Genomic DNA, 19472 nt, shown 5'->3' on the forward strand with positions numbered 1-19472 from the left:
TAACCAAAAAGGATGTGTCACCCAACAGGCATCACTGGATGACACTCCCTTTTTACAGTAAAAGATAAACATCTTCAAGTATTTTTAACTTGAAGGTAAAGTAATCTTATCGCTACAGCACGTGGGACATCCATCTCGAGCTCAGTACAAAGCATTTTGATAATCTTTGCAAACAATGTCCCATGAGTAATCGGCATACTAAATTATTACAACGAATTTATCATTTACAATTGGCGTCATAAAGCTATAAAGGATACTTTTTTTTTACTTTTTTAAATATAAATTAGATATCTTAATTAGAGGCACGCACACACGAGAATTTCTAAAAGGGATGTTTCAAAATTATTCTGACAACTTCATGTGTGTTTATTGTGATATGTGGCAAATCATGTATTGTAGCAAGAGTGCATGCAAAATTATTGTAGTTGTGTTTTTAAAATAGTACAAGACTTAGAGGTAAACAGCTATTAGAAGGATATTGTCTCAGTGTGAGTTAATGCTCGTCAATTATTTCATAGGACTACAGCGCAATTAGAATATTTGCAATCAACCGTAGTGACGTCATTAAAAGATGAAAAAAAAACAGAGAAATAGTCAGTCAAACGACATAAACTGAGGAAAAGGGACAAATGAGTGATAAATTAGTTTAGTTTGGTCAGTGTTATAGTCGAAGCAACTAAAAGTATGAGACCAGATTAGCATATCTCTTGATCGTGCATGTTCATCGGGCTGGTTTGAATATTTTTCTGAATGAAATACATGCATTTCCAAGAGGAGAAAAAAAAAAAAACCTTCGCATTCAGTTGAAGAGGTTCTTATGCATGTTCCCCACATCCTTGAGCCCTAGGTCTTTCCAACCGAAAGGCAAATGTGACATCGTCCATGCAAAAGAGGCGCTTAAAACGGTTATGCGTTCTCTCCCTTCTATGCATTAGCTCATTATGTACCTAAATATATAACCTCTGGTTTCATTAAACATCTCCAACTAGCATACTAAACATCACCCCAGACAATGCTCTAGTTCGACTAAATCAGTGGTTCTTAACCTGAGTGGTACTTCCCCCTTGGGGGCGCTGCGAACATTGACAGGGACGGTAAGCGTTATAATACTAAAAATATAATAACAGCAAAAAATTCCGTATTTAATCTAGCATGGCTATTTATATTGCATGTTTGGCAACACAGTTCAGATTTATTCGCTACTTATTTTTTAGAATTTTTACATTGAAAACGAAGTAATGGGGATACTTTTTGGTCTTAATTCTCTACATTGAAAATAATTAATTTGGGATGTTTTTAGCAGAATCCACTACTTTTATAAGCTTTATCTGCTACTTTTTCTAACCTCATCTGATAACCCTGGTTTGCAGTTTACATCTAGCCCGTGGTATCGTGTGGCGCACTTCGTTGATATTGTGTAGCACTGTAGCCCATTAAAATGAGTGAAAAAAGAAAGTGTCCTCAACATTCAAGTGAATATTTAAAATATGGAGTTATTCCGTCTGTAAATAATGAGCAGTTACCAATGTGCTTAATATGTGAAAAACTTTCTCAAACTAGAAAGTTTTTCGCGTTTGAGAAAGTTTGAGAACCTCTTCAAAAAAAGGAAAAGGGTGACATCGCAGATCTTTCCGATATTTTCACCAAATTAAATGAGATTAACATCAAATTGCAGGGAAGCAACATGAATCTTATTAAAGCAAAGGAAATTATAAATGCTTTTATCCTGTCTTGCAATGCTCTACAAGCAGAGCATTTCAAGACGAGATTTTCTGCAGTTCCCAAGTCTACAAATAATAGATGATGATTTAATATTAGATACAGATTTGGACTGTTATTGTTCCCATCTTCTGACATTGCAAGAAGACTTGATGATCAGATTCAAAGACGTTGATAAGCTTAAAATACCCGGTTGGGTCTTAAATCCATTTCTTTCTGATACCACTTCTGTTCATCCAAATTTGCGTGAAGAATTTATTGATTTAAAAAATGATTTTGATGCTCAAGTACAATTTCAACAGCGTGGATATGAAAGATTCTGGCCAAACATGCAATGGAAATATTCTCAGCTTTGGCAAGAAATAAAATTACTATTTATTGCTTTTCCTTTTTATACTTGGTCGAGAAAGGATTCGGCGTAGTGTTGCAATTGTTAGCTAAGCAGCGAAATATATTGCAAATAAGTGAAAGAGGAGACTTGAAACTTCGTTTGTCGAACATTGAACCTGATATTGAAAAATTAGCAGGATCTCATCAGGCTCAGGGTAGCCATTAATGATTGGCTTATTAAATACAGTAAGTTTACATCTTTTTGAGTAAAAATTAATTTATATCAAAGTCATTCATTTTTAATTATTAGTTCAAATGTGTTGATAATAATTTAGGTTTGCCTAATAATATATTATAATTATCTTATTGAGTTATTAACCTAGTGTAAAATTTAGCAGGGGGCGGCAGGCCATACAAATAGTTGAAAGGGAACGCCAGCCAAAAAAGATTAACCACTGGACTAAAATGACGCAGAACTAGCCAACTGGGCAACAGCCATTGAAAAGTCATGATATGAGTGATGAATCCTCTTCAAATCAGATACACGTGAATATAGTGGGTGCCAGTAGAATGCCATTTGCCAGATCTGTCATTCTATCTGTTAGGTGTAGTAACAGTGGTATTATTGTATGGGAATGCTCCACCTCGTGTGGACTGCTTGCCAAAGTTCTCAGGGGAAAAAATATTTTATATTGCCATTCCGGACAATTATGTAGTTTATAATGTGGGTTCTATGAAAAATATTCCAAATAAGTATTAACATCAGCACTATACCATACTGCAAGAACTACGGTACAACGTAGTTTGAAGAATGGAAGTATAAAGGTTATAGAGCACTCCTGAAAGACCTGCTCTATGGGAAAAAGTCAGAAAGTCTGTTGAGAGCGACGAACATTTCATTAACGTTTAGTGGAAAGTCTACCTAGGTAAACGCGCCTAACAACGTTTGCAACATAGCGTATATAATATTATGCAGATGGTATGTTTATTTTAATGCAGCTATATATCATTCTTTCGCAATCTTTCTGTCCTTCATCACATGCTTTTTTTTTTTTTTGCCTTTCCAGCTCACCGCACACGTGTTAGAGGAACACCTGTGATATATATATATATATATATATATATATGATGTATATTGATGATGATGTTCAGAATGATTATGTGAACAAATTTGAATTTGAATTTTACTTGGACTGAATAGCTTTATTACTACGACTATACTTTATTACAAAGACGAGTAAAGATAAATAAAATGATAACGCAATCTTAATGGCACAATATAAAAGTTGTGCAACGTTCTGCGGAAGCACGTCGATACTTCGTCACCACTACTACATGTATTCGTGTACGTATGGGTAGTGTCTGTGGAAATTGCAAAAGGCTATGTTACATTACTGAGAGCAAACAACTCGCTTTTAAATCCTAATGAAATATAAGCATATAAAACTATCGAATATAAAGAAATAAATTTGTGTGTATTTATAGTGGGTTGGATTATTTAGGATTAGTACAGAGGCAACTAAGACCACGATGCATCAGTGTGCTGTGGTTGTCAGCTGAGTGTGCTGATTCTTTCGGTGGTCGTAGACATTATTCTCCGTCCGATCGCCGTAGTGTACGAGTCATTCTTTACGGGAAAAAAAAAAACGTTCTTATCATATTCGACAGAACTAAAATTAGTTTTTTTTCTTTCCCGAACAAAGGCAATGTATCATCCTTGACACTCTTTTTTTGCTGATTAAGAATATGTTATTATTTTTTATCTGCCATTTTTACAGAACACTACATTAACTCTAATATTGGCAAATTAGTCACTAATATTACAGTATATGAATAATTTTAGTGCAAAGGCAACTGGCAGAAGAATAAAAAAAAAAAAAAAAAAAAGATTTCTAGCCACCACTTTACACAATGCATAAAGTTCTCTATTAATACTTGTGACATTTTGACCTTCTTGTATTTCATATATTTCTTGATAGTTTTAGAATTAAAAGTTCCAGCTTAGTTTAATGTGTAGTTTTTGTTAGTATTTAAATGTTTTCAAACTTTTAGTTTAATATTGTTAATACAGCTAATTTTCGATGTTTAGAAACGCCTTAGAAATAGCCTTTTAAAGACTTAATTGTTCCACAGCAAATTTACTCTTTTCTTCTCGCTTGAAATCGAGAAGAAAAGAGTAAATTTGCTGTGGAACAATTAAGTCTTTAAAAAGCTATTTCAAGCCACTGATAGGATTTATTTTCTTAATAAATTTCTTTCTTGTACGTTTTAAATCTGTAAATCTGAAATTGTTTATTTGAGATTAATAATGTATATTATTATTTGGAATTACGACCAAAACAACTAAAACTCTTCACTACTGTACGGGATCGAGCAAACTTATTTCAGTTTAAAGTTTCTTCACGTTCCATTTTAGACAGAATTCGAACTGAGGTCTTTCCAACTAAGGCCATAACAGATGCGGACTGACTACGGATTTTCTAAATTTATGTAACAACATTGATCAGATCATGTTAATTATGTAACAACAGTGTAAGCAGTTCCCACTTTGAAAACCCCATGTTTTATTTTTGTTATAAATAGTATACAAAATACTATTGAATTTGGCATAATTTAGTCATAATGTAATTTCATATTTATGTGCTAAAATTGTTTGAACCGAAACTCCATTGTTCATATTAACCAGGCCTGCACAACTTGGACCACCGGACCAAGGGCCAGATCACTTCGGACCTAGAATCTTAGACTTGTCCACTGTAGCTAAACTTAAGTAAATATGTTAGTAGGTCTACAGTAAATACTAATTAATATGTATATTTAAATTTTTTAGAGAGTTACAATTAAAATTATAATCAAAATTATTTACAAACAGATATAGCTGCAAAATTTCTCAATATAAACCACTTAAACATAAACGCAAAGTTTACTATTAATTTCACACTTTTTCTCAGTGAAATATCAGTAACTGAATGCATTTCTTTATTGCCAGTATTTTATCAAAGTTTGGTGTCATGTTTGAAGTGGCCGTTCTTAATATGGCTTCTAGATTGATGTCACTTAAGATGAATGCTGTTTGGTTTTGTTCAAGTTCATGACCGAAAATGTTTGTTCACAAGTATATGTGCTCCCAAACATACAAAATACCTGGTAGGCAGTATCCAACAAACTTTTAAATTTATCCTGATCCAGAATAAAATAAAACTCTTGTAAAGTACTCTCTCTATGCTTGACCCGATAGTTTTCAGAACACTGGAGATCAATAACTTCCATCTGGAGTTCGACAGGTAGATTCCTTGCTTCAACAGAAAATGGATCCTCAATCACTTTTATGTGGCCTTCGTCTTCATTACTTAATGGCATTCTTTTCTGAAACTCCTCACTTAGAAGTGATATGTGCTTCTTATATTTTCCACCCACCATTGAATGATATTCTGATGAAATATTCTGTCGACAAGTTAAGAAATGTGACCTATCCTCCTTAGCAAGTTGATTTTCAAACAAACTTAATTTCATTTTGAATGCCTTTATAAGAGACATTAACTGAAAAACAAACTTATTTTTTCCTTGAAGCTGTAATTTAAGGTATTCAAGTGACCCAAAATGTCACACAAGAAAAATAAATTTTGATTCCATTCTTCATCCATTATTTCTGGGAATTTTTCCATATCTTCTTGAGATTCCAAAAATTCAACTAGTTCATTTTTTTATAGCGACAAAAAGCGTGACAAAACTTTACCGCTGCTCAACCAACATACATCAGTGTGGTACGGTAGATCCCCGTACTCCGCATCATTTTCTTCTAGAAACGCCTGAAACATTCTGTGTTTCATACCCCGAGCTCGAATTTAGTTGACCAAAGCAAATACTACTTTAATTACATGATCAAACTGCAAAACCTTTGAACATAAATGTTACAGCACCAACATTTTTTCCACACATAGATGGGGCCATCATCAGTGCAAACTGCTACTAAATTCTTGAAATTTAAGGATAGTTTTTCGGTTACACACATCTTTACATTTTCTGCGATCTCCTTTCCTGTTGTTCTTCCTTTCATTGAACACAAACCAGTAAGCTCCTCTGTCACCTCAAAATTCTTATTAACTCCTCTTACATATATTAAAAGCTGTGCAGTATCTTTCACGTCAGTACTTTCATCCATAGCAAGCGAATAATAGATAATTTCACTAGCCGATTTTTGCAGGTTATCTTTAAGATCCTCTGCAATATTAGCCACCCTGCGTTGAACAGTCATACGGGACCAACTAATATTTTCAAAATTATTTTTCTTATCAGGACACAATTCGGAAACGGCATTCGTCAGACAGTTTTTTTTATCAACTCTCCCTCAGTAAATGATTTGCCAGCACAAACTATTTCTTGTGATATTTTTAAGCTTACCTTTGTGGCAACTTCATTTGCAGATGTCACTTTTCTAAAGGCTTGTTGCTCACCGCTAAGGGTTTTCAATAACTTTGTTGCTTTTATTTGCTTTTCACTTGCATCCAACTTGCCAAGGTTAGGGTGTTTCGATTCAAAATGACGTCTCAGATTGTACTCTTTCGGCACAGTGATAGATTCTCGGCAAACAATGCACACCATTTTGTCCTTAAACAACGTAAAAAAAATATTTGTTTGTCCACTCAAGGTTAAATGCTCTATGTTCCGAATCTATTTTACGCTTTTTACTTAAGTTCATTGTGTCTAGATTGACAATATTAATTACAAAAACTAATGATGAAAAACTCACAATAATGCAGGTTATGATAAGAGTTATGTAATGTATTGTTCCACCTACAACCAACCACTACACTGCCAAAGCCAGTCAAGGCACGGCCAACTTTGTAATACGATTCGTTCTCGTTCGTAGACAAGTCGTTATCACGGAGATGCAACTTTGAATTTCCCCGCAGCGAGACTAGTTAACAAAACCTCGAAGCGATTGTAATAATTTGTTATTAAATACGACAGTGGGAATAACTCCAAATGCAATTTGTTATCGAGCTGAAAGAAACATTGTGAATGATTGTGACATTAATCGCATGAACGTAAACATGCAGTCTTAGTAAAAATTTATTTCAACGCTAGGAATAAATAGTCTACTTTCATATTCCCCCATATGATCAGATAATTCAATCAGGCAGACGGGCCAAAATAAATAGCATTGCGGGCCGTATGTTGTGCAGGCCTGATATAAACAATGGAGTTTTGGTTCAACATTTTTAAAAGAATTCCAAAGTTCATGAAGAACTATTACAGCAACTCAGTTCTTTTACTCGTATATGCCACATTACGAAATCCACCTCTTAGTTAATGTAAGAAGAAAAAAAAGCTTTGTTTGCTGCATGTGAAACATGATGTCAGCGACAGTCACCTATTTTACTTCCGATATTGCATTTCCCGTCTTTCATTTCTGATAAGATGAAAAGGAAGAATTCAGCGTTCTGATTGGCAGAGTAATAGTTGAGGTCATAACATTCCCTTACGTTGCGTTCGTTATAATTTTTGATTAATGTTTTGCAGAGTGATAAACTAAGATTATCAAAACAAAAAGAAAGCCATTTGTTCCTGACCCAAATTCAAAGCATTGGGCAACCTTAAAGAAGTTTGTTTCATCAATGCTTGGACCGAACTTGTGTTTGAAGAAAACTTTTACATCAACACAAGGACAAAAAAAAGTATTTTTACGTTTAAACTAATATTTACACAACAGAAATTAATATTAATTTATATTAATATTAATTTATATTAATATTACTAAGATGCTTTCAAAACAATCTTCTTTGTACCAATGAGTTTCTAACAAGAGAGAAGAGAGCATATTGCTCAATTGCTGTATATGTCATAACATTTATCATCAGCACTGCCCTTTTTAAAACTCATTACACTACTATATTTCACAGTTCCTGCTTGTTGAAATAAAGACAATAAGTACATTGAATAATTTGGTTATTTTGAGATCCGTTCAAAAGTACTGTATGAATAAATAGTTTGAATTTTGCAACTATTGAATGTTTCAAGTGAACTTTTAGTTTTTTAGTTGTTGAATATGTTTTTAGTTCATGAAAAAAATATTTTCATGAACTAAAGAATGAAGTGAATGAAGCAGTTGAATGAAAATAAACAGTTTTCTACATAGAATTATTTTAAAATAATTTGGTTACTTTCGTTTTCGATTAGCAAAAATAATGGCCTACGATGTAACTAATCTATTATGTCATTCTTTGTGGCATAAGAAACTAAAGAATCCATCCTATGACTTTTGGCTGACAACCACTCGCTGTAGAATAAAAAGGTTTTTGATAAAGTTCTTCCGGTGATTCAGAATTCGAATCTTACAACTTTCCGCTCAGCTGATGCAAGTCGTTATGGACCTACGTCATGGAACTACCAAAAGCCATTCGAAAAGAAATCAAGGATAAGCAGATTCTGTCTTTCGTTTCCTTCTGACGCAAACTGCAAAGTCAATAACGCGTGAATCCATTTTGCTGAAGCTGAATTGATAATGCAAAATAATTATTCTCTTCCCAAATAGGAAAGAGAAACAAAAAGTTGCAAAATTATATTCCAGTTCTTTTAATGCCATATGATGTTATCTAAGTGCAATAAAAGATTGTAAATAACTAGAAACTATCATGCTCCATTGCAGCAGATTTTTATATCTAGAAAGCGAGGAAGCACAAGGCCATACAAAAAGGCAACATACATTAAGACCTTCCACAATGATTTTCGTTAACAGCTTCGAACTGTATTTTGGTTCACTGATTCTGTTGGCTAATGAAACAGATAAGAGATTCTCGATGAATTAACTTGACTGGAGAGCCATTGTTGAAAAAAAAAATGTTTAGTAGAATTACTAATTAAATTAACCGATGATTATACGTAATGGTAAGGCAATCTTACCCATAACAAAGGTAGCGTTGTCAATCAAATGATTAATTTAATGGTAGTTATTATAACACATAAAAGTATCATAAAATGAACAGGCCAAAATTCTGTGCGTATTTTTAGCAATTGCAGTTGAATACACAAAGGAAGTAAGGTATAAAGTAAGTGCTACACTGTACTATACAGAACCATAGTACTGGAAACAGTGTGGTGAATTTTTATTTATTTATTTTTACTTATTAATGAAAACCATTCAATTCCTGAATGACGAGTGGTCAGAATTGAAGGAGTAAAAGTGCTGTTTTTTATATGTTTCTTAAATTTAAAGAAAAGTCACGGAGTTAGAAATTTTTAATTAAAAAAGGTATTGAATTATTTAACTGTCTCAGGCTTCAAAATGTATTGTACTAGTACAGAGCACTAGTGTTGCCAAATGAAAATTACTAAAAACAGCTAAATCTTAAAAAAAAAAAGCTAAAAAGAAGTTAAAAATAAAATTTTGCAGCTAAAAATTTAAAAGTAGTAGCTGATACTTATAAGATACTTACTGTATTCAAGTTGAAGTGATACTTGCGTATAAGTGGCTAAATACATCTTCCAATTTGTCTTCTGCGCTTAATTCAACCATGTTTTTACTTAGATTTCAGCTTTATTATATGTGGCCATCGTTCCAATATTATTCAGTGTTGATGCTGGCAAATGATAGTCTGTACAGCACTTGTTGTGACGTCTGAGACCATACTTGACTGACAAAATAGCTGTCAGCATTGGCAATTCCATCTTGTTTCTTAATTTAGTTTTAACTACATTCATGGAACTAAACATTCCTTCAATTTCCGCATTATAATTTGGCAGTATTAATAAATTTATTGCGCACTGAGCAATTTCTTTAAATGGATTCATTCCGGATGCATCTTTATATTCTCGTACTTCAGTCCAGAATAGCTCAGTGTTTTCTATATTTGTCCATTTATTTAAGTGGATAGTATTGTACTGGTATTCAGCAGCAGCAACATCTTTTTCTGTTTTCAACATTATTTCTAAGATGAGAGTAGCAGGTTCTTTTATATATTTTAGGATATTGTGAACAGAAAAAGAAGACTTCATTCTTAAAATATTCAAGTTTTCAGGCAACCTTTGCTTAAGCTGTTTGAAGAGACCAAGAAGAACCTCTCTTGCTCTACGTGTAAGATTTCGCTCATCATTTTGCGTTATTTTCTTTTGTATCATCAACTCTGAAATTTTTCTTTCAAATCTGTAACCAAGATTTGGACTGAGATCCAAATACCTATCAATCGCTACTCTAGAGGGTCGAATATGGATGATGGTAGCATTAACATATTAGCAATAGAGCGAATCAAACGAGAAAGGTCTTCAACCAATCTCATCTTATCCGCACTGTTAGATGCAAAAATTTTGTTAACTTGCTGAACTTGAACTAGAACAGGATGCTTTTAATCTTTTAATCTTTGTACATCTCCCGCAAAATTTGAGCTTTGTAACATTTCTCAGTCACACTCACGACTTCAAAGTGAGTTTTTAATTCCTACCACTGGCTGAGAATTCTGTCTACTGCAGGTTCAATGGAGAGCCACCTTGTTGCACAATTGCTTACAATTTTCAGAGGAGCATCATTTTCGTTGATAGTTTGATACAGCTCTTTGTATGCTGCTTGTCTTGAAGAAGAATGTGAAAACCACTTATACGTTTCGGCAAATAAAAATTCTAATTTTCTTTGGAGAGATTCTGCACAAGTGTGAGACATTGCCAGTTGTAATGAATGGCATACACATCTAATTAAAATTAAGGAGGCAATATATGCCTTCAGTTGTTCATAAACACCATTATTGACACCCACCATAACACTGGCATTGTCTGTACTAATTGCAATGAGATATTTAATGTCCAGTTTCTTGGTCAAGAGCTCTTTTTTCAGTGCAGACACAATACCACTAGCGTCACACTTTTCTAGAACCACCATGCTCAGAAAAGTATGCATACTTTTGTTGAATTTCCTGCTATAATAAATGATGGCCATTCCTAAAATCTTATTCACTGTGACAGCGATTCGTCTATTAGCAAGCTGAAATTTCCATCTCCAATGTCCGCAATTAGATCTTCTTCAAAATGCTCACTTAGAATATTCTTGACAATTGCAGAGCACTTAGTTCGGTGCATTTTTACCTTTGGCATAATTTGACTGTCTGGGATGATATTTTTGCAAAGATCTACAAGATGATCGCGACTGTTGAATGATGGGTGACAACAAAGAAATAATGCTAACCTACCTTCAAAGTTCGCGGTCTCATCAGACTTTTTCACAAGCATATTTGTAATTGGAACAGCCTTATATGGAACTGCAGCAAGATGTTTCTTAGTTTCGCTATGCTTTACAAGCTGACAATATTTAGCAGCTATATCACATCTGGAAAACTTACAGGGGCCTTTTGTAGCGTCATCAGGAACTTCACACAACCATTTACTAAACATTCCCATTTGTAACCACTCCCTCCTCAATTTTTGCTTGTAAGCTTTAGTTTTTTCTTTGCTCATTTTTGAAGAAGAGTATACAACTCTTTACTGCAAGAATTACGATCAGTCCTTGAAAACTTCGCACTCGTAATTGTAACTACCAACCTGAATACTGTGCAAAAACTAACTTGTAGCGGTGCTATCCACTTTAAAACGACAAAATGGCAGACTGTTGGGCCACGTGACTGATGACATCATCATGTATTTGAAACGTGTGCGATGCTCGTACCAAACGTATAATACAATTCCTTATCAAATGCGAACATCTGGAAAACTTTTAAAACAATTTCTTTCTTTAACAGTAAGTTATAAAAACAACTAAAAAGAGCTGAAACTAGTTCTGAAGAGCTAGATTTGGAGCTAGGTGCTAGATTAAAATTTTTGGAGCTAGGGAAGAAAAAAAAAGAGCTAGATCTAGCTCTTTTGGAGCTAGATCTAGCTCCAAAAGAGCTAAATTGGCAACACTACAGAGCACAAGCCGTCATTTTTCACCAAATCAGTTTGTAGAAGCCTACGTGAACTCAACGGTGAATGTAAATGTACTTGGAGAAAGATATAAAATGTAAACATTAAATCTGACAAGGACGACAAAGTGATTTTTTGAAGGCGCAATTTGTAGCTATTTTCAATCTTTTTTAAAAAATATATTTTAATGCTAATTATTACTATCTCAAGGACCCAGTCGATTTTTCAATTTTGCTTCTTGCATAATAAAAGTTGGCTTGCCTATACGACTTGATGAAAAGATTTGTCCTTCGCTGTATCCTGAAATTCCTGTTATAGTTAATTTTTGGCATTAAATAACTTATAAACCTCTCACAGAATACGACTCGTATCTAAAAACAAGGCCTAAATATTCGAGTAATAAATAAGACTATTTTTTTAGACCCACGAGATCAATAACGCAATGGAAATATTTATGGCCAAAGATGTTTATGGTCGTCTTCTGGCTAAATGCCTTTTGAGCCATTTTCTTGCTTTGGCCCACCTTACTACTTTGATTAAGTGATATATTTCAACAGCAAAATCTAGTTTATAGCGTGGTTATTTCTCAATTCGAGAAAACCCTACACTCTACTGCTGTTGTAAAAGAATTGGTAATATTACCACTATTACCAACTTTGTATACCGCGTAGAGGGCACGCATGAGAAAGAAATTCAGAGATTCAATTATCAGTATTTACCACTTTCAAAATCCAGTAAATTCTGTGTGTGGGGGGAGGGGTTTACTGTAATTTGTAATGCCTCTGTTAGCTCCCCCCCCCGAATACTTCGCAGTTATGTTTGGCTTCTCAACTATTTTAGATGTTCAGTTTGATCAGTGGATTGGAAAAAATTTATATATATACACAGCAAATTTCATGGCTATCGAGAAAAAAAAAACAATTTAACTTCAGTGGACTCTTTTTCCTTTCTGGGGATATCTTAAGATGGTTTGTACAGGAAACGTGGACAGTACCGCTGATTTGTGATGAATCACAATGACGATCATAGCCGTAAGCAGAAGTTGAATCATGCTTTGATGCGTGCAGAGCTGTCAATAATGCTTGCCATACTTTATGCTAAAAGCAGAATAAAATTTTATTAAGTTTTGAAAGGAAAATATTCTTTACTATTAATAATAAATAAACGTTGATAGCAAAACCTCCGGAGCTCTTTCTCGAACATTTTCGATAAATCACACAATGTCATTTATTCAAACACTAGATTTGTAATAGCATACCATAATTTCTCCCAGTGTTTGCATTTATCATACTGATCCAGCTGGTTAAATAAGCAGGCTGTCAGTTTGATATCGGGTACATCATTTACAGTTTCAAGCTAATGTGAACCAAAAACACATCTGTTGACCGACAAGATTGAGAAATCCAATTATTTATTTATTTATTTTATTTTATTCTTTATTTTGCGAAGTTCAAAAAGAGTCAAAGTAAGAAAAAATGAAAATAGGATTTCAAAACAAAAAAAAAATCACTGAGACTAGAAGTATTTTATAACATTTAAGTGAATTAATTGAATACAAAATAAGGATGAGAAAAATTCCGATTTTTACAATGCTTTTATGCTGCCAAATATGTGAAATTAACCTCTTTAATATATGAATTCTAGACCCGACAATAAAAAACGAAAAAAAAAAAAAAAGAAAAGAAACATACTTTTAATGCTTTCAAAACATAACCTCAATAATAATTTACATACGCTAATGAAACCACTTAAAGGTTATATCTGGATATGAAGAACCGTAAAAAAAAAAATCGATTTTCTACTATTAGGAGCAATTTTGTCGTTAAAAAATCTAATGAGAGATGTAAGACTGGAGGCTAAATCTAATATACAAACACGGTCTGTGTTGGTAGAGTATCGTGAGAGTAATCAACAGAGCAGCGAAGATCTCTGTAGTTCATTGCATTTATGACTTTTTTTGCGCAGTTTAATGAACACGATTGAAATACAAAATCAAAAGGCATGTAATTTAAGTAACTTAAGTTATTGAAATAATTAGGATTTAACTCGTTTTTTTTTTAAGTTAAATGAACACGAGTTATAAAAAATAAGCAAGCTAACTTTAAAGCAGCGAGATAAAAAAATATAATTTTTATGCAAGACAATGTTACTTTCCATTCATTTAATAGTTTTAATTGAAATATGTAATCTTTATTATAGGACCGTTAAGGGAAAAAATAATAACTTGTACCTATACGCATTTTTATTGAATTTTGCAATTTTAAATTGCTTCGTTCGTCAACTAAGAGACGGAAACTTCCTATCCAGATTTAATAATGATTTTGGCTTATTGTTTCAGTTATACAATTATTTATAGATTATTATAATCACACGAAAACATAGAAAGCGTCATTCGCCTGTTAAACTGTACAATGTTTAAAATATTATACAATGTATCAAAATATACATGGTAACTGCATTCAAAATTAGATACGATAATCAAAATAATAAATTATATTTTAAACCTCCTGTACATCTTTCCATAGTTTAGAATTTCGAAGTCGTGTAAAAATATGATTTCTTCAAGACTCAAGGATGTGGTATGTGGTGGACAAGATAATTTAACAAAATCAAATTAACGAAAACCTTTGCATTTTTAAAGAAAGAAAGAAGGTGCGTTCATCATTTGAAAGTTAAAGGTAAATAAATATTTCCAATTTATATAATTGCAGGTTACTTGTCAAAGAGATTAAGGAGTTTTTATTTATTTATTTGGTTGAGAGATTATATTTCATGGTTTAAACATAATTTCATTTTTGTCTCCATATAGTTAAAAACAATTCAGTAGAGAAATTAGGCCTAATATTGACCTGGGCTGTGTAAGAAATAATAAAAACAGCAAGTGGAAATTTTGTCCCGATCATATTTGTTATATGTTCTCGCACAAGTTGACCGTTTTGCGAGGGGAAAAAACTGACATGTCTTGGAAGAAAAGGGAAAAAAAAACATTCGCCCATCTGAGATTGACAATTCAGATTTGGCTAAAAAAGTGGTTTTCGCGTCCAATGAAATCTGAAGTTTGAAGACTGTGAAGAACAGAAAATGTAAAAGTAAGGAACTTTATCGAAATCTATTATAGTATATTTTCCTTTTCTTTTGACAAAAGATAAATCTCTTGATTTGAGCGAATGAAAACAAAGATTAATCAACGAAATTTAATTTCAACTTTATAAATTGTTTCGAATACTTCTTAAAGAGCTTTGAGTACATACATTAAGAATTTCGTTTCTTTTCTTTTTTTTTCTTCTTTGAGTAGTACTGATAAAGAAGTATTTTTGTTAATATTTTTACATCGAAAAGTAGTAACATTATTTTTATATAATTGCCGATTATTTAAAAAAAAAAAACTGTATTTTCATTACTGTTCAAACTAGTCGAGAATATCTGACTTGCATATCACCACGAAACACCGTTTTTGTAGTCGAAAAAGATAATTTTGTTTCGAATTATTTTCCAAAAATGACTCCAAGGAATTTTTATATAGCACACTGAATATTTAAGCGGTGGGTAAAAATAAAAAATAAAATTAAGCTATATAAATATTGTATTATATTAATAATGCTGACTGTGACCAAAACTTACAGAACATTCAGCAAAAAAGCAATTAATTTTTAACAGCTTAACTTTGAAAGAAACGATCATATTTTACTTAATAAAATTATTTTGAGGAAATGTACATTGGAACTATGATGTCAATTTTGCTGAGAAACAGAAAATGAATTTGTAGCGTTAGGATAATCTTTCTACCGTCTTAAAAAAAAAGAAAAAAAAAAAAAAAAAAAAAAATTGCATAAACTGCTAGTTTCCGTTCGACAAACTATATTCAAACTATATTTCAATAGCATTTCTAGTCACACAACACAGATGGCGAAGTCTGACTGGGAGGCAGTAGTTCAACTCCTATAAATTACAAAAATATCATTACATACATATTGATAAGACTTAGTAGTAGGTTTCCTTTTCTACCCATCCACCTGGTCTGCGCCGCAGGATGAATCGACGGGATTCATCATAAATAAAGATCAGCAGAGAAAATGGCACTGCTGGTATCCACCAGTTGATCCTAAAAAAAAAAAAACGAGACGATTTTTTGCATGAAAAATTTGAAGCATAGAAGGAAAGTGTTTGTTTCTCAAAAGAGTAAAAACAATTAAGGAATACTCTTAGAATAAACGTAATTCAGAGTATATTGTGAAAATTATGCAGGCAAAAATTATATATATATACGCCTGAAGTGGATTGAGTGAATTTCATATTTAATCTGTAAAGAAAGGGCACCGTATCTAAGATTTACAAACTTTTGTGGTTGAATTCACATTTCTTCTTGTAGCCACAACTGAATTTTGTAAAAAGAAGAAAATATATACAGGAAGGATAAGGAACAATGTGCCGTTTTTCGCCAGAAATTGCAATGAGCAAGAGCATTGTCGTGGGGAAGAACCTAATCTACACTGAATCCATTTTCGGATAGTTTTCCAGTAGACTTTAAAAATACATATGAATAGAAATGCTGTTCTTATATTGATCCTTGGAAACGAATTGCTCGTGTAAAGAGTTGAATTAATGTAAAGAAAAAATTACCATGCTCTGTGTCAAATTTTAATCTCTGCTCTTTGAAGTTTGTTATTTTTTATGGAGCGGAAATGGCAAAGGACACACCATAATCCCCTTTACAAAGTATTGCTTCTGAATAAAACAAACTATCATTTTGAAAGAAGAGGAGAATAGCTGACACAGCCAATTGTGCTCTACCAATACCTGGCGGATGAGTTTTTGTTGCTACCTACAGCACTGTCATCTTAATCAGCATGAACATTTTTGGTTAAACTTTATATTCTGTTTGTCAAGTGCACATGTTCTCAATTTATTTGTTTTACAGATGGAAGAAATTATTTTTCTTCTGAAAGTTGCTAGAGAAGAAAAATTCTGTCACATCCGTCTGAGAACAGCCGTGGCAGTGACGGATTAAGGGGAATAAAAGCTCCTCGTATTCTTGACGAAGCGAAAAACGGTCAAATTAAACGATCGAATTCAAGTTTTTCTTACGAAAATGCACGTATGTATCGGAGAAGCGCCACTTCGTTAGACTGATGCCAAGTATAGCTTACAATGACTGATACTCTTGAATGATATTACAGGTAATGGATTAAAAAAAAAAAAAAAAAAATGGAAACACTGAGTTATCGGGGTCGTATCGGTAGTTGCAATGCAGCGTCTTCGATGCACTAAGCACAGATGCAGTTGATATGCAGATGTACTCCCGACATTCCTAAGGAGGTGTGTATAAAAGTAAGTGGAGGCCTACTGCCGTTTAGTGTATGTTAGAATGGAATCCAGAGACGACCTCAGTGATTTGAAAGGGGCATGACTGTTGGAGCGAGGACGAAAGCGCTTACTGCAAGAGAGAGAGAGAGAGAGAGAGAGAGAGAGAGACGTTCGAGTATCAGTGTGATGTACCACAAAAAGTAGGCGGGCTACTGATGAGCAATTGTGTGAAAAATTTAACAGCGATCGTGAGAAACCCATTTCAACAAAACTCTGCGCCGGGAACTACACAGAATTGGATATCACGGTCGAGTTGCCTTACACAAGCCTTTGATCACTCCCGTCAACGCACGTCGTCGCATCCAATGGCGCAAATATCACAGGCAGTGGACTACACAATAGTGGAGGGATGTGATATGATCCGATGAATCCAAGTTCATACTTTTTGCTACAAACGGAGGAATATGTGTATGGCGTCAGCCAAAAGAAGCTTACCAGTCAGAGTGCTTGTTTCCAACTGTGAAAGGTTATAGTGGTTCTGTAATGGTCTGGGGGGGGGGGCGTATTCTCATGACATGGTTTGGGTCCACTTGCTGTATTGGAAGGCAAAGAGGATGCTGCACGTTATATTTCAATAAGTGATCATCTTCATCCCATGTTGACACACTTTTCTCCTACTCAGCCAGCCACGTTTCAGCAGGATGATGTTCCCATCCATCAATAAATGTGGTCATCCAGTGATTTGCGGAACACGGAGGTGTCCTCTCTGCCATGGCTATTCCAATCGCCAGATTTAAATCCTATATAACACCTCCAAAGAACAAAGGCGAATTGATCCAGTTTCTGTCGGATGAATGGTGATCCAGTTTCTGTCGGATAAAATCCCTCCTGTTGATTTCCAAGCACTGACAGAGTCTCCTCTCGAAGAATACAGGCTGTACTACATACCCACGGCGGACCAACGCCATATTAATCGAAACGTGTCATTGTTTCTTTCTTTCTTTTTCTTTTTTTTTTTTTTTACCATTACCTGTAGGTAATCACTCTCTACGAGTGTTATTTGATTCAAGCAAAACCTAACTCTGGAGAGAGAGAGAGAGAATAACTAATACGAAGAAAATAAAGGAAAAGCAACCACTATATACACTATGTTGCCAAAAGTACTGGAACAACAGAACAACACATGATCCAAAAAAACATGTAAACGCGACTAATTCTTCTGAAGGGAGATTTTAGCAAGCACTGCTTTCAAGGTTGAACTAAAATGACCTTCGGATCGTAAAAAAACGTGAAAAAAACGGAACTTAACAACTTCGAAAGGTTGTCGAAATGTCATCATAGCAGAACTGAGCGTAAACAGATTCTGTTGACTTGTGACGTAGTGCACTCCTAAAAACGATGCAGTACTCTGGATCAGAGAAACATGAATTCAAATGCCGTCTAGGATACAAAAACCGTGAACAAAGTTTTTAAAACAGTGGACAAGTTTTACACGATCGTTAGGATAAATGTCGCCCCCCCTAGGAAAGCAATATTTTTCTTCTTCTAAATTCAGGAAAAAACAGCATTTTTATGATTGAGATATACTTTTGTTAGTTTTTGCTGCTCTTCAAACTTGCCTCAGGTAGGCATTGCCTTAGCCTCATAGTGGTATACGATGGTCCTTCTTAGCTATCTGTTCTCAATTACCTAGTTATTGTTTGGAGTTAGCAAGTAAGGTTATGAGACCAGTGTATTAAATCTGACGTAATCTGAATGGTTTATCTATTTTTAGTGCAGATCCATCCGAAAGTTTCAGTGAGAAAACTTTCCTTCCGAAACAGACAAAATCATTTGACCACACATACACTTGACAGATGAAACAACCCAGTCTGTTTTACCTTAGATGGGCATCTTGCCAGAAATGATTACGCGAGGCACATTAAATGGCACATTAAATTCGATAAATGTAAATTGTATGAAGCCTTTGGTCTCATCCAATTTCTTCCTTGGTATTTCTTCCTGTTTCTTTACATTTTCATCATAGGAATCTGAACAGGGCGATATGTTAAGTCCACTATTATTCAATATTGTAATGGATGGAATAATAATATAATTAAAGAAAAAGAATTAAATTAATTATAACATAGTAAACCAGATCTTCTTTGCAATTGACGTACTAATGCCATTTATATAATTACTTAAAGATAATTTATAAAGAAAAAACATCTTATTTCCAACAGATTGCTGAATGC

At 33.8% G+C, this 19472-nt stretch overlaps 1 protein-coding gene across 2 annotated transcripts in view; it reads right to left on the reverse strand.

Annotated features, from left to right (window-relative positions):
- Nucleotides 1-13444: 13444 nt before the first annotated feature.
- The window catches only part of LOC150093891 (sodium/potassium-transporting ATPase subunit alpha-like), a 189530-nt gene continuing 183502 nt past the window's right edge, over nucleotides 13445-19472 (reverse strand). For both annotated transcript variants that reach the window (XM_090413198.1, XM_090413199.1), the window contains exon 21: nucleotides 13445-16036. In XM_090413198.1, coding sequence (XP_090269324.1) covers nucleotides 15916-16036 — 121 coding nt within the window. In that variant the 3' untranslated portion in view covers nucleotides 13445-15915. The remainder of the gene's footprint in view (nucleotides 16037-19472) is intronic.

Source organism: Typopeltis vanoorti, chromosome 23, assembly GCF_054136105.1.
Source record: "Typopeltis vanoorti isolate ZY-2024b chromosome 23, IOZ_Tvanoo_1.0, whole genome shotgun sequence".
In the NCBI taxonomy this organism is placed as follows: domain Eukaryota; kingdom Metazoa; phylum Arthropoda; class Arachnida; order Uropygi; family Thelyphonidae; genus Typopeltis; species Typopeltis vanoorti.